Here is a 16,380-nt window from a genome sequence, read left to right on the forward strand (position 1 = left end):
GCAGCAAATTTAAATGTGTATGTATGTTCGATGGCTATTCTTTGAACTTATATTTCTAGCACCTAGCACAATTCCTGGTGACAGTAGGTGTTTGACAAATTTAGATGAGTTTACCTACACCTTTACTTCCTCAATAAATCCAATCAACCTAAATTGTCCAACATGGCTTGTACTGCTGCCTAAAATTTCTTCATGTTTGAAGCTTAATGTAATTAAAAAGAAAATTCTCCCAAGTTCTTGTCTTTACACTTCTATCTTAAAAACTTAGCTCAAATGCCATTGCAGTCATTCCCATTTCCCTGACCAGAATTAATCCTTTCTCTGAATTTGATCTTGTACCTCTTTTGTTTTACTTTTCTATTACCTCTTTTATTATAGTTATTTATCTACTTATTTTGTAGTTACAAAATATTAGATCTTGTATGTACCTTTATTTACCTCCTAGATTATAAATTCCAAGAAGGTTATAAGGATTGTGTCTTTCCCCCTCTCCCCCACATTTCCTTCATGCCCTTTTCTATCTATATGTGTGTACATATATAGTTGTATATGTATACATGTTACATGCGTGTATTTTAAATGAATGAGTGAAAGGAATTTTCTGTAAACTTAGAGAAAATGTTTAATAAATCTGGATAAAGGCAAAGAAATTTTTAAAAAAAGTAAGATATTTCTAAGGAAAGTGTTAAGTATATTACAGCTTCTAAGGAATCTTTAACTATTTTTAAAATCCCTGGTCTCTCCCCCCTGCCCCCTTCATACAATTTAGGAAATTTTACCAGACATTCCTGGGAGATGACTGCAACTTCTAGGAAAAGCAATGCCAATTGGAAAAACTCAGGTTGGGAGGGAGATGGAACAATGTGAAGTGACAGATTGCTAAAAGTTAGGATTTCAAGAGTACTTCTTCATTGACTAAGTCTATAAGTTTGAAATTTTCAGTGTTTGCTTGAGTTGTCACTAGAGACATATCTGTGAGCATGATTTGAGATATGAAGCTGTCCTGAAGTGTTTGGTATGAAGACAGCACTCCACAGAGGGCAGGAGCAGGAAGAAATCTTGATTCTTATTCTCTTGGTTTGCCTTTTCTTATTTATAAAATGGAGTTCAACTCCCAATGATCTTTAAGGTCTGTCTCTAGTTTCTAGCTATATTTATGTTAGATATTAGTAAAGCATGTGTGCTTTGTTTTCATTTTGTAGGTTGACTTGTGAACCTGTTGATAATTCCTTTTTGGACTTTGCTTCCTCAGTACAAATGGAACTCAGGACTCAGTTGTCACAATCAGAGTGAGCAAAGCCTACATTGAAGATGGAGAAGAAGAGAAGAAAGAAATGAATGCCTTTTTTCAGGCTAAACCCCAAAAGACCATGGAATTCAACTTTTATTTATGTTGGACAAGACTGTAAGACAGCTGACCAGCAATGTTTCAACTTTTGGCTGAAACAAAAATGAACTAATAGACAAGAAAGAAAAAACGTGATTTGAATTTACGGCATTTTAAGACCACATTCTCTCCTGACCATGAAGTTTGTAAACATCTGGCTGCTTCTCCTTGTGGTTTTACTCTGTGGGAAGAGGCACTGGGCTAGTGGGCTGGAAAACTCATCCCATGAGACCCCTTTGTGCTCTGGGTGCTCCCAGCTTTCTCTGAAGGTGGAGTTCTCTTCAACAGTCGTGGAACATGGTAATGATGTGACTTTGTTGAGTTTGGAATAGAATTTTTTGATAGGTTTTGTTTTAACATTATCTGGATTTCCTCCTCTACTTCTCCTCAGAGAGAACCCTCTTTTATAAAATTTAAAAAAGAGAGAAAACAGTTGAGCAGAACAAAGCAGTGGACAAAGGTTCCTTCTTCTCCAATGTTGGGTACCATTTCCTCCCAGGGGCAGACAGAGGGCCCTTCTCACATTTCTTCTCTTGGTCAAGGGTCACTTTCCCACATCCCATTTTACTTACTGTTCTTTCTCATATATCGTAGCCATTGTACATGACGCTTTCCTGCTGCTTCTTCTCGTGCCATTCTTTTCCACAAAGCTCTGCTTCTTATAGTTCCTCAGGCACTGTTTCTCATAGCATGTTAATATTCTCTTATGTTCATGTAACATAACTCGTTATCTGTTCCCCTGATGGGCAAGGGAATCATGTTTTTAATTAGACTAAACATTTGAACTGTGATTTTTTTTTTTTTTTTTTTTTTTTTTTGCCAGCAAACTACTATTTACTTTAGCATTAAATTTTACTACTTAAAGAGATTTTAATTGGGTTATATATGTAGAACTTTGATATGAATGAATATTGGGTTTTTTTTTCAATATAGTTTGCTCATCTTAAACAAATTTTTAATTATTTCTCTGAACTTTGATCCCATGAAAGGTTCCTTTTTGACTGGAATAATATTTGTGTGTTGATTTTAAGAAAACCAGAAGGCAGACTAGAGAAGTGGGCAGAGTCCTGGCCCTCAAAGACAAATGATTTTGTAATCCGGGTTCTGTTACTGACTGTGGGATCTTGCACAGGTCATTTCTCTCTGAGCTTTCTTTTATCATACAAGGGCATCGAATTAGGTGATTGAGATTTCTTCTTTCTGTTCTCTAGCTTTGAAATTTTGTGTTTCTGTTCCATATAACCTGAGTAGGAATTTGCCAGTTTCTCAATGTAAAAAAATTTGAAATTTCTTTTCAGGATATTTAAACTCTTAATCTTTATTTCTGCATTAAAAACAAACAAACAAAAACCATACACGTGCCTTATCTTAAATGAAATAATCTATAAGTTGTGTGTAAGTTGTTGCTTCAACCAAAACATTTAAATTGGAGCTTTACAAATTATTTGCCCAGTACATAAAAGTTAGATTTATAATATTTTTCTTGGGTTTGGGGTGCAAAAGATTGCTTTAGAATGGGATCTTTTGTTAGTAAGAAACAAAAATGAATGGTTGGGTTCTATAAAATATGTTCTGCATTTGATGATATAAAGTATTTTATTTGTGGTGGTTACTTTCAGAGTATATTGTGGCATTCAATGGATACTTTACAGCCAAGGCTAGAAATAAGTTTATTTCAAGTGCACTCAAAAGCAGCGAAATAGAAAATTGGAGGATTATACCTCGGAACAATCCATCCAGCGACTATCCCAGTGACTTTGAAGTGATACAGATAAAAGAAAAACAGAAAACCGGAGTGCTGACTCTAGAAGATCACCCCAATATCAAACGAGTGACCCCCCAACGCAGAGTCTTTCGTTCTCTCAAGTACACTGAGCGTGAGTATGAATGATGTGAGCTGTTATTTCTTTAAGCTTTACCAGGACTTGAAGGGGGGGGGGGGGCAGTGTATTTGTATGTAAAGACATACAGATCAATTGTCATAAGGCTGACTGAGGAAAGCCAAAGGAATCATTTGGTTTTCATAGGTACATAACATAGTTACCTCCACAGAAGTCTTATAGGTCACAGGACTTGGAGCATAGATATGACACCATCAAGTCCATTGGACCAAGGTCTATGCCCAATATCCAGATCCATGATCTCTCCCTTGAATACCTAGCCTTGCTAAATTTGGAGAGACCTTGGGTTTGTCCAACCAATGAGCGAATCATTTTTTCCAGTAAGTCCAAGCTGTGAACCCCATATGCTTAGGTGTGGAGATCTTTGTGATTTAGGTAGATGGGAAAGAATCTCCAGACCAAAATGGATCCTTGATATGCCATAGAAGAATGATTTTGGCCTTAGATTCTAGGGTATAAACCATTCTTAGAAATGTCCTTTTGTAATTTTGCTTCAATTAGCATATGTTATATTTTTTATTCTTTATGAAAAAAAATTTTTATTTCTTTATGAAAAACATTCTTGCTTTGTGCTTCCTCTCCCCTCGGGAATGCCGGACCATGCATAAGTGTGCCTAACCTGTCTATATTTGTGCAGATGAACAGAAGAGAGACCTGGTCTTCTGTCCTGCCTCTCTGACATGGACTGGCTGGAGGATGTTAGGCAGATAACCGATTACCTCAGCATTTCCTTTTCTGTAAATGAGAGAGGTGGTTGTGTAGCAGCTTAAAGGGATCATTGTATAGGAGACATTTACAAACCTTAAGCAGAGTTGTACCTGTTTTGTATTAAGATGAGTGTTAGCCAGTTTTATTTCCAGTTATGTGACCTGATTTATTACTTCTTTTGGACCAACAAAGTAGATTTCATATGGATAGATTTTGCCTTAATATTTTTCATATTTTAAAAATAGTTTTCTCCAGAGCAATTGGGAGACATTAATCATAGTAATCCAGAGAAGTGGACTGGTAGTTTTTTTGGCCCTTCTCCTTGCTTGCAGGTTGTTCATAATTTAAAAGAAAAATGGGGGGGGAGGGAGAGCTCATGAAATCCTTTAGTTTTACTTTGCTTATCAAATATTAGATTGGATGGCCTCAGAAAGTTTTTGCTATTTTTTAAACAGATGCAGGGAATAAGGTTCAGATAATCCTGAATCTGGTAACTTGCTTACTAAGAAAGAGCAAGGCAGCAGTCAGCTTGTGGCTAGCATGGGTAAGAGGGTTTGTATAATTTGAGGCCAGTTATTTCATGTCTTGGGACCTCAGTTTCCTCATTTGTAAAATAAGTAAGTGGAGCTAAATGTTTTTTAAGAACCCTGTCAGCTTGAACAGGCTGAGTTTCTGAATTAATTTTTATAGGACTTAGGCTTTTTCATGGCCCACATAGTCTCACTGTCTTATTTTATTTTCATTAATTTTTAAAAGAACAACTAAAAAAAAAATTAAAAGTTAACTAGAACTACATTAGTTTTCTCTTCTCCCAAACTAGTTAACTGCTGGAATGTTAGGAGTCTTAATTTTAGCACCAGGAATCAACATAGGAGATATTGTGCTATAAAATTGCAGCTTGTGTGTGTAAATAATTATTCACTTAATGGACACAAGGATGTATCATTTTTTCATTGTTGACTTACCTTAATTGGCTGACACTGGAAAGAGTTGAAATAAAATTATAGTAATTAGCTTTAGAAATGGAATATCTATAATTATTTTAATTTTGCTGGGGTTTTAGCTGATTTGAATTTTTTATTTGCTCATGTTTTAACTTTTAAAACTTAAGAAACTGGAAACTTCTGTGATATTAATTAGCCAAACATTTACTACTGTGAGGGATTGCATGAAGACAGCCATATAGAAGATGAAAATTATTTTATTTTTAAAGAATTTCTACAAATGGTTGTCTAGGATTTTTTTTTTTTTTTTAATTAGATAATACAGAGAAAGGTTCTTTTCTAGTCTGGCAAAGTAGTAGTGATCCATCAAGCATTTCTTAAGCACTTAATCCATGCTCGATATTACACAAAGAACATCAGCCAGGTAGGCCTGAAAGTGAAGGTGAGAAGAGGAAAGTACAGGATTGAGGCCAGAAGATGTGGGTTCAAGGCTTGTTTTTCCACTAGCCATATAGCTGGCTTAAGTTATATAATGTGATGGACCTTCAGGTTTTACTTCTGTAAAATGAATGAACTATATATGGTAATAATATTTAAGTAATTTTCTCCCAACATTTTAATTTCTCTCAAGTTCAGTAAGGATAAAAGTTGCTAGATTTAGACTTACATTTTTCTTCAGTTTCAATATCTGGGTTAATTTTCTTTTTTATCATTACTGTATATCTATCATTCCTTTTCTTAACCCTTTTTAGGAAGTTTATGGGAGTGGGCATAATTGTCTATTGTGAAGAGAACCTTTTTCTTACCTATTCTCAAGCTGGTTCTCAAAAATGCTCAAAAATGTTTTTAAAATAAGTGTTGTTTTTTCCCCCCCCTTCCTCTGGTTTAACTGCTTTGATTACTAAGGTATTAATTAAAAAGGAAAAGTGTTCTTTTATTTAATAAGAAAAGATACATGCTTATGGATTTTTTTTTTTTAAACAAATGATTCTGTTACCTCCCTAACTCCTCTACGTGCACAATCCCTTAAAGTTTTTTACAAAGTGTCTCCAGCCTGTCTTTCTAGGCTTGTTAGTCATTGTCCCCTTCATTCCCTCCATAGTCTAGCCAAATTAATCTCTTTCCCACCAGTCCAACTTTCTAATGGCCTTTGTGTAGGCTACATCCAGGCTTAGAATGCATCCTCTCCCATCTTGTCCTAATAAAACCCAACTCCAAGGCCCTACTTCCTGTCAGTTCTTCCTGTCCCACTCCACCCTTGACCCTTACTTCCCGTTACTTTGCATTTAGGGATGAGGAATAGACCTTTGATGTTATTAGCATTGGGCAGAGTTGTCAGCACAAGGCACTGACCCAATCTAGATTAAAATGTAATTGGGAAGTATGTAACAAAATAGACAGTGAAGTCTAGATAACATACTTTAAAACTAAGTCAACACAAGCTATAGGGATCTTCATGTGTAAACTAAAGGCTTCTGTTGTGATTTCAGTTTGATGTCACAATTATAGAGTCTTGGGGCAAGTGCCTGGGGGGCTGGGAGGATGCCTCTGTCTTTTAGAGGGTTACCTGGAACTCTGGGGTGAGTGATGGACCTGGGTCACGGAGCCAGAATGTGTCCAAGGGGGATAGTTCTTTCTGGTTGTGGAGCATGCTGCCTCTCCTGCCCTTTGCGTGTTCAATAAATATTTTGTGCAGACTTAAATAGTAGTTCTTTAAGGACAGAATTGTCTCATTCTTTTCATTGTACCCAGAGTGCCCTGCATAACACATGCATGTAGTAGGTGTTTCATAAGTGCTGTCAGTTGAACCCAGTTAAATGTTAAGCACCTGTGACTGTGAAAATTGAATGTCTGGTGATTCCCAAGATATGTTGTCAGTAAAACAATCCCATGGAGATTGTCAGCTTCTCATCTAACTGGCAGGATTCAGGCATGGGAAATTCTCCCACCTTAGGACTGATAGTGGTCTGGAAACGGTTTCTGGCTTCTCTTCTGAGCAAGTTATCTGTCCTGGGATGGTCAGTCACTCACTATTATTCCTTGTACTTACTGTTCTGAAGCAGTGAAAGAAAAAACAAATTTTCATTGTCTTCCTAAAAGTGTTTTTTCCCCTTTTGTTCTGACATTTTCTTGTCGGTGCCCAGCTGACCCCTCAGTGCCCTGCAATGAGACCAGATGGATACAGAAGTGGCAGTCATCACGTCCCCTCAGGAGAGCAAGCCTCTCCCTGGGCTCTGGATTCTGGCACGCCACAGGGAGGCACTCCAGCAGGCGCTTGTTGAGAGCTATCCCCCGGCAGGTGGCCCAGACCCTCCAGGCCGATGTCCTCTGGCAGATGGGATATACAGGTGAGTGGTGTGCATGGCATGCAGTCAGTGAGGGCTCTGTCACTGACTCTTGCCTCTCAATTGAGATCTCTGCAGTACTGGAGCTCAGCTACGTTTCTCTTTGACGTGACCATTCTGAAAAGGTCTGCTCTTGTTCTGGTCAGGCTTCTTCATAAACACTTGTTTTCCAAGGTCCTCCTCTCTCCTCTTCCTCCCCTTCTCTATGTATAGCTAAGTTCTAAATCTGCAACACCAGCGCAGTCCCTCCTAGGCCATCAGGATATTCAGTTGATATTTGCTAAAACTTAAAATTCATTTTGGTAAAAGTAGAAAATCCAATTTTTACCTCTAACTCTTCTCTATCCCAGATTTCTCATTCTTAACCATGCCATTATATTGTCTCCTTAGAAATCTCAGGATAAGATTGAGTGACTTCTAGTTTCCAACAAAGGGAGTTCTGGAGTCCAGATTATTTCTCCACAGCCCAGTCTCTTCTCCAAATATTCAAACAAGAACTGTTCACTGACATTTGAACCTCTCTCCCTTACCAGAATCTTGTTCCAGTAGGGCAGGATGCTCTTCTTGTTACAGGGTGTACAAAGGCAAACAAGCAGTTAACAAGGCAAAAAGAATCTGGTAGGGGAGTTATGGCCTGGGATACAAATAAATGTCATTTCCAGTTAGAATGGGATAAGCATGTAGGAAAAGTACTGGGAAAGATTTGGAGGAGGTGCAGTTTTAAGATCCTAGGGAGGTGGAGAGACAGTAACACAGATTAACTGAGAAGACAGTGCCTGAGTTGGGCCAAATCACTCTTTCATTTAGCCCTTACAATGGTTCTTTATGGTGAGAGGGTAGAGGATATTTTTTTTCCCATTGCTTAGCTTTTAGGAGAGGCATGGGAAGGATAAAGCCAACTAAAAATCAGTTTTTCTTGGGTTAAATGTTTGAATGGGGGTAATCAAGAAAGATAATAAACTTGGAGGGTGATAATTTTTAAATCATTGTGAAGGCTTCTTGCCTACTGCTAATTTTTCAGAAATGGGTATATTTATTTTTAGGATCAGTTGTTTTTAAGACAACCTGATATATTGTAATTTTAACTTAGAAAACAAACCTGTTGAAAGTTATTTGCATTGCAAAAGTAGTCTTTGCTTTAATATTAAATACTCCAGGGTTCTTTTAAATAGTAACAACTTCGTGTCCGAGCAGATTTAAAATATAGTTCATTTGACAATTTAATTTACATCTAGATGTTCAGAAGCATTACTTAGAACCAGAGATGCCCTTTTGTTTTCATAACATCTCCAGTGGAGGGGTGTGAAATGCCTGCCCTTCCTTGTCCTGTTATGTTACTGATACTGTGAGAATTAGTAGGATACTTCTAGACAGGGGTGGGAAGGTTGCTGTCTTATGGTGGTTTTTTTTCTCCTTCAGTAATTTTTGACTCAGACTGTGTTGTTCTAAGGCTAAAACAAATTAAAAAAAAAAAAAGTAAAAATGTCACATTCTTAATAATTCAGCATGGTATAATAGAAAGATTGACTGCCCTGGACCCACCTCTGCCAGTGACTGAGTTACTTTGGGCAGATCACTTAGCTTCACTATAAAATAATCTTCTCATACCTACAATAGGAACAATTTTGCCTTCCCTGCCTACCTCCCGGACTCTTGTGAGGATCAAATGAGAGAGGATGTATCTTAGTATAGAGCAAGTACCCGAGAAAGTCATAAAGTGCCATACAAACAATGAGGGCTTGTGATAGTTATAAAGATACTATCAGGAACAATACTTTAATTATTTATAGGTTGACTAGTAAATAGACAAAGAGTTCTCAGTTGTGAAAGTATCATGTTAGGAGATTTCCCATTCAAGAAAATTTCATTGCCTCTCTTCTTATCAGGAAGATAGTATTTTTAATGTCAATTTATTGTTAGAACATGACATTTCTAAGGCAACAGATCATGACCTAGTTAGTCACAGCCATGAAAAGTAGCCTTCTTCATCATAACTTTTTTCTGGATTACTTTGAGGGCAGAAACTACTTTTCCTTTTCCTATCAACCTATTAATGCTTCCTTAGTGCTTTCCTTCTGTTAGAAACAGCATGATATGCTTGACAAAGACAAGGGGCAGTACCCATCACCATTTATATATCTGAATGAAATCTAGGTGATTTGAAAACTTTAGGGTAGGAAGGAGGGAAGTAGTAGCAGAAGGGCCAGTTTTATTGTGTAGAAAGTAACGGTTCCAGTGCTTTGTGTGAATAACAGACTTTTAGGCAAATTGAAACACAAGCTTTTTTTTTTTTTTTTTTTTTTTTAAGCATCTTTTGGTTCTTTCTCTTTTTCCTTTCTTGCTCCTTTGCTATCTTTCAGCCATTTGGGTCTTCCTAATCCATTCTGAGGGGACTTTGTGATACCAGGTGGGATCCTCTGTGTGTACCCTATTGATCACTGGCTTTGTGGGTTCCTGTGGGACAAGATGGTTTTGCTGCTCTGGAACTGGGCACATTATAACTTTTTGCATACCCAAGGATGGGAGTTTTCCTCTATAATAGATTCTTACTTTTGAATACCCAAAAGGATTATGTTGTCCAGGATCTGTGATTGCTGATATGTTTATCTCTAGCTCATGGGAGAATTCTATATCAGAGAGATTCAGTGACTACTACTCTGGACACATCATTCATTGCAGACAACCCCCCCCCCCTACCCCTCATGTATAAACTGTGACCAGCATTAGGTCTTCAAAACTGCCTTGTCACAGATGAACATAGGCTCCATAGGATCTGCCATCCCTAGATGAGGGATGATGAGGAGAGCATCCACAGACACAGAACCTAAAAGTACTCATCTAGTACCTATCAACAGTGTTCATCACTGTGTCCTTACCCACAGTCTCTTTGAGCAGCAGAATTGTGTAAGAAAATTCTTTAGAATATCGCCAGCCCCATTTTCTTTGCTTCCTTCTTCAAATAACCTGCAACTACAGCCCTGGTGTTCCATTTTCCTTAGAAATTTAATTTCCATTATATTTTTTGTCTCATTTACCATTATCTCATGTAGATGGCCAAGATGCACATTTATCTAAATATGATCTTGTTTTATTTCTGGAATTAGGAGCTAGTGTAAGAGTTGCTGTTTTTGATACTGGATTGAGTGAAAAACATCCCCACTTCAAAAATGTCAAGGAGAGAACCAACTGGACTAATGAGAGAACGTTAGATGATGGTATGTGACTAGACTTCTAAAGATAGTTCAGAGAGGATGTTTTCAGATAGTGTTTCACCTTTCCCCTTCCCTACTCCCAGTCCCAATTCTTTGCTAAATGGTAAGAATTAATTTCCATCTTCTGATATTCCTGTTAAAATTGTATATCCTGCTACCTAATTAATTCTTCAGTACAGACTTGAGTTTGTCTTTTGTGGCAGCTGAAATTTCCCAAATGGAGGGCAGCGGGGTCTTGAGGAAGAAGGTAGGAACTCTGTGTAAGACAGGAATTCTTTAGAAAGTTTTTCAAGAATCCTAGAAATGAATAGTTGTTCAGGGGTAGTTTTGGGAGCAAATGAATAGCTGTATTTAGGTATGATTCATTTTTCCTTGTGGCAACAGGTTTGGGCCATGGCACCTTTGTAGCAGGTGTGATAGCCAGCATGAGGGAATGCCAGGGATTTGCTCCTGATGCAGAGTTACATATTTTCAGGGTCTTCACCAATAATCAGGTGAGTATTTTGAGATGTAAGATAGATTGAATTTGATTTAAATCAAACTGACACCTCAGTATTCAGGAAAAATTAAATCTAATATCTTCTATTTTTAAAGGTAAATTTGTCTTGCTGAAATTCTCATCCATATTCTTAACAACTTAGATTTACATTATAAAGTGAAGAGTATAGATTATAAAGCAATAATTCTGTTTTTCCCTTTAAGTAATTTTGTAGCCACAATTGAAAATTGAGTTATTAATATAGATATTAGTAAGATGCTTCCTTTGGTTGAGAAAGAAATCATTTCCATCAAATTTAATAGCTAAAGTCATGAACATTTTCACAATTAGGATTACTATCTTTATCATATTTCTCCAGTTTGCAATTGTTTTTTTGCTATTTCAAGGAGGGAGTGGAGCCAAAATCATATAACCTAAGAAATCTTTTATTTTCATAATAAATTAAAGGGAAAAATGACTTGCTTATGAAATCAACTTTTAGGAATTTGCTTTATTCTAGAAAGGGAAAGTATTTTAAAACAGGTTAAGTAGATGGTTTTGTATCATGCTTCCGAGGTGTCCGAGGTTTTGCACTTTTTATAAAATTTTGTGAGAAGTCTTGCTGGAATATTAAAACAGATTATTTTTCAATTGACTAGGTTTCTTATACATCTTGGTTTTTGGATGCTTTCAACTATGCTATCTTAAAGAAAATTGATGTGCTAAATCTCAGCATTGGTGGCCCAGACTTCATGGATCACCCTTTTGTTGATAAGGTTTGTAGGAAAACTATAGACAATATAAATTGTATTTGGACAATGATTCTTGCTGGACTACCCTATGTTTGAATAGTTCATTTCTGGAGCAGTGTGTGGTTTTCAACAGATTGTTCTTAAGATTTTGTGAGGAAGTATCATAAATTTAATACATTCTATATCTTAGAAGTAGGGAAAATAATCATTCAAGAACAGTACACAGCATCTTATAATACTCTTTCTTCCTTGAAAAACATTTCCAGTGCATTTTCCTGAATTTATATCTGGAGAGATGGCCTTGACCTCTTGGAAAAGGCACACCCATTGTACTTGGGACCTTCCAGAAGAATTCCATTTGTGTGCGTGCTCTTCTTCTTCCTTGCTGGGTGACAAGGGGCAAGTCAGCCCTGTTCTCCGAGGCTTGTCTTGTTTATCCTTCAACAGAGAGTAGTCATAGATAATTTGATTCTGTATGCCTTAGAAAATGATGGAGGAAGCACTAAGGATAGAAGCTTTTGTTTTATTGGTCAGTTCCCATTGGAAAAGGCTTCTATGTTGATTGTATTTTGTATATCCACTACATCCAAACCAATGTGATCCTGTAATTGGCTTATTTTTGTTCTCTCTAGTCACTTCTCCATAGCCACAAAAGTCTGCATATTTTAGGGGGGAAAGTTTGAGAAAATCCTATTTCAGAGGTTTCTGCTTGGTAGAAAGGATTTCTCCTCTTTCTTATATTCCATTTGATTCAATAATTGCTTGTTTTGGAAGCATACCAGAGGTAGAAAAGAGTGGGTTGATTTGGCTTAAACCCTAGCTGCCCCTGAATGAATTCCTATGGTTTGGCACTATTTCTTTCATCTTAGGAGGTCTCAGTTTATTCAGAGGTAACATGAATTATGGGTTGGAGTACCTGATTCCTAAGTGCCTTCCAGTTCAAATCTTATGAGGTATATGTACAGTCATATTACTAGGGGTTTATATCATGAGAAAACCTTTTAAGGAGATTATTTTGCATGCCATTCAAAGAGAGATGTTCTACATAATGAATTATTTCCCTCTGTAACAAGATGGAGTGAGGTCTCAGTCTAAAGCTGTCTAGCTGTGTCAAGAAGAAAGCTTGGTTGATTGGGAAAAGAGTGTGCTGGTTGATCAGTGTGAGCTGAGAAGGCAGGAACAGTCTGGGCTGCAATGAGGGGAGAGGAGAGATGGAAATAGAAGCTGTGAGGGTCATTCTTACTAGAAGAACTGCCACAGATGGTAGCTTTAGGGCAGGAGAAACTTGGATTATAACAAATGAGCAGTTTGATTTGGCTGGGCTCGAGTGGAGTCTAAAGAACAAAAAAAAAGCGAGGTACTTACAAAGTGTTTTTAGTTACATTATATTCATTGCTGAAGCAGATAGTCTTAAGGAAGCTCTTCTTTGTAGAAAGACCTAAAGAACCCTTTCTTTGAATAATTCAAATTGTCTATTAGTAAAAGTCATGCATTTCCTTTATGTTTTTATGATATTCTAAATACCTTGGAAACATAACTTCAGTGGATCTCCCAACCTCTGCTTTGCCCCCAAATCTTTCTTTTTGTTCTTAGTTTACTGTTGGAAGTACCTTGGAACTTGTTTGCTTAAGTGTAGTTTCTGAATAGGCTGTAAAGTGACAACCTAGGTCTGCGTCCTTCGTTTCATGGTAGTGGTGGGGGAAAGGCAAGGAGAGAAATATTAAGACCTTTTTTCCCCTTAGTTTTTTTCTTTAATCACATTAAGTTACAGCTGGGCTTGCTATGGGAAGTTGTTGTGTTCTGTTTCTCTAGATTGTAATTGTTCTCTGTGAGAGATCTCTTGGGTAGCTTCTGGAGGCAATCTTAGTTTTAATTCAGTTCAATAATCCCAAAATGCAGCCAGAAGTTAAAGTCCTTTACTGTCTCTTTCCAAATCTTATCTCCAGATCCTTTATTTTCTCCTTCAAATCTTAACTCCTTCACTTGGGGCTCGGCTAGCTTTCTGGAGGCCTTCTTCTCTCTGATTCCTGAGAGCTCTTATTCGAATGTCTCCAGCCAGCACCATGATGGAATCTCGAATGACTCTTGACTCTGAATCTCCTAGAGTGTGGGAATCAATACTCCACCTCCAAGAGTAGGCTTGTGGGAGCTCCTTGAAAGTATGCTGTCTTAAAGGTGTGAATCTCATGTAATTCTAGTAAATACATTACTGAACTAGAGAACTGTTAAGTACCATGCTAAATTAGATAATTATATCCATTCCAGTGACTTAGCACCTTGTAAGAATCCTAACAGGAAGTACTTACAAAAGGGTCCTTACCAAATATATCTTTTATTCATCTACCTCATCTTTCCTCCTGGCCTATCTTCTCTCCTCTCTTGTCTATTCATATTCTCTCCACACTAACTCTTCTTCAGCTGTTTCAGATTATGCTGATAATACCTTTCCCTGAATTCTGATTTATATTGCTGATACCACATAGTTTTTACTTCCAGCATATGCAGTTTGGTCAGTGTAGGTATCTTTCTTCTCATGCAAATTGTAATTCCTTTGCACCCTTTTCTTTGTGAATTGATCCATCTGGAAAAATTGTCACCTGCTTGTCTGCTTTTTAGTGACAAATTGCTTCAAACTTAGCTAGGCTGGTCCTTGGTCAGCAGATCCATTGCTTGACCTCTACCTGAAGGCTCTTCCATTTGATCATAGGGTCTGCCAGAGCTTGTTGTTTCACTGGTGTAGCCTTCAAATGGGGAGCTCTTCCTTCCATGATCCATGATGAACTTTAATGGAAGACTACGTCATTTAATCCTTTATTAGGTTCGTTTGTTTTTCATTCATCTTACTGTTGAGTTAAGAGTGGCAAAAAAACTCCTTGATGACAAAGTTCATCTCTTAATATATTTTGGGCAGATGGCAAATACTCCCTGAGTATTTTAGGAAGTATGGTACTGCCAGTTAAGTGGTGCAATGGGTAGAACATTGGGCATGAAGTCTGGAAGAACTGCCTTCACATCTAGCCTCTGACATTACTAGGTGTGGGCAAGTTTCTTTACCTCTGTCTGCCTCAGTTTTCCCATGTGTTAATGGAAATAATACTAGCACCTGCCACCAAGGATTGTTGTAAGGTAAAATTAGATAACATTTGCAAAGTGCATTGAAAACCTCAAAGCACTATACAAATCTGTTTTATGTGTATAGGAAATTATTATTAATTATCATTATTATGGTGGTTACTACTAAGGGTAGATAGCTCTGGTAAAGACCTGTTGGCATGTTTAACAGTAAGTAGTTAAGTAGACTCTTCTATGTGAAGATTCTTTGTAGGATTTTATTTTGAGAAATATTCCACATTGACTTAAAATACTTTCTTAAAATAATGTCAGAAATGCTAGCATAATTTTTATGTCTTGTAAATTCAATTTTGGATTTTTGTTGTTGTTATGAAAGTACTTTTTTGATAGCAAGGCATAGAAATGAAAATTAATTGTTCAGTTCACAATTTTCTCCCTCTACAGTTGTTAAACTGTTAGAGCCAAGTATTGGGTACTTTTATTTAATTGAGTTCCATAGTTTAAAGTTTTGTTGTATTAGTTTGTTTGGGTGCAGTATATAATGTAAATTTAATATGAAAGAGATTATGTGACTGATTCATGAAATGTTTGCTCTGTTTAGTAGCTCAGGATGTCTTAAAAATGGATAATCAATGATCTTTAGCTTCATAGTTTGTTGTGAAACATGTTATCAAAACATGGGACAGCATCCTAAGTGTGACATTAATCATATTAAAACATAATTGGGAAGTTTTTAACAAAAATAAAAATACAGTAAAAGACAGAGGAGTTTTAAAACAAAGTCATTGTATAACCTGCAGGGATCCTTATGTGTGGAATTGTGGCCCCTTTTCTGTTTGAGTTTGTCACCTCCACTGTGGAATAAACCTCCTGATATGAGCACTCTAATCTGTTCTTGTCATAAAGGAAAGAGGGGTAAAAGTTAGTTGTAAAGTGAAGAAGAATGCGCATGAGACTGTTAGCAGATGGTGCAGGCAGTGTTAGGTGCTGAATCATCTTCAGAGGGTGGGAGCGCATGGGGTATAGCTTCCTCAAAGGGGCCTGGTAGAGAGAGGCAGAAGGTGAGCGCAGAAAGGGAGGATATTCTAGATGAGATTAAGAGCAAAATGCAGAAGGGGAATGCTCAGGAGATAAAAGGACTTGTTCCCCAGCAGCACTGTCACAGAACGAATGCGGTGAAACTTTAGACATTGTGGATGGGAACTTGCTGTTACTGAGATTATTCATTGTCATTTTTGTCTCTCCTCCTTACTTGTTTTTGTGCCTCGATTTAGCACTCTCAATAACCCTGCTGATCAGATGGATGTGATAGGAGTAGGCGGAATTGACTTTGAAGATAATATAGCTCGCTTTTCTTCTAGGGGAATGACTACCTGGGTAAGCCTTTTTTTAAATTTTGAGTCTCATTTGAAAAACTATTCATTTTGTTTGAGAGCCTCAGAGCTTGTTGATAGATTTAAGTAGACAAGTAGGAGGCAAGTCCCATATTCCAGAGCAACAGGTGGACCGTTTTTTCCTGATTGGAAGACAAAGGGCTACTAGTGTCTGCTAGAGAGAAGACAGCAAGCTTGTTGGCTTGAC

At 37.3% G+C, this 16,380-nt stretch overlaps 1 protein-coding gene across 1 annotated transcript in view; it reads left to right on the top strand.

The window, feature by feature from the left end:
• Positions 1 to 16,380, top strand: part of MBTPS1 (membrane bound transcription factor peptidase, site 1) — a 62,331-nt gene that overhangs the window by 13,978 nt on the left and 31,973 nt on the right. The window contains exons 2-8 of the mRNA XM_074286354.1: positions 1,253 to 1,687; positions 3,007 to 3,264; positions 7,085 to 7,288; positions 10,390 to 10,500; positions 10,882 to 10,991; positions 11,635 to 11,779; positions 16,034 to 16,176. Coding sequence (XP_074142455.1) covers positions 1,525 to 1,687; positions 3,007 to 3,264; positions 7,085 to 7,288; positions 10,390 to 10,500; positions 10,882 to 10,991; positions 11,635 to 11,779; positions 16,034 to 16,176 — 1,134 coding nt within the window. The 5' untranslated portion in view covers positions 1,253 to 1,524. The remainder of the gene's footprint in view (positions 1 to 1,252; positions 1,688 to 3,006; positions 3,265 to 7,084; positions 7,289 to 10,389; positions 10,501 to 10,881; positions 10,992 to 11,634; positions 11,780 to 16,033; positions 16,177 to 16,380) is intronic.

This window comes from Sminthopsis crassicaudata, chromosome 2 (genome assembly GCF_048593235.1).
Source record: "Sminthopsis crassicaudata isolate SCR6 chromosome 2, ASM4859323v1, whole genome shotgun sequence".
NCBI classification, from domain to species: Eukaryota; Metazoa; Chordata; class Mammalia; order Dasyuromorphia; family Dasyuridae; genus Sminthopsis; species Sminthopsis crassicaudata.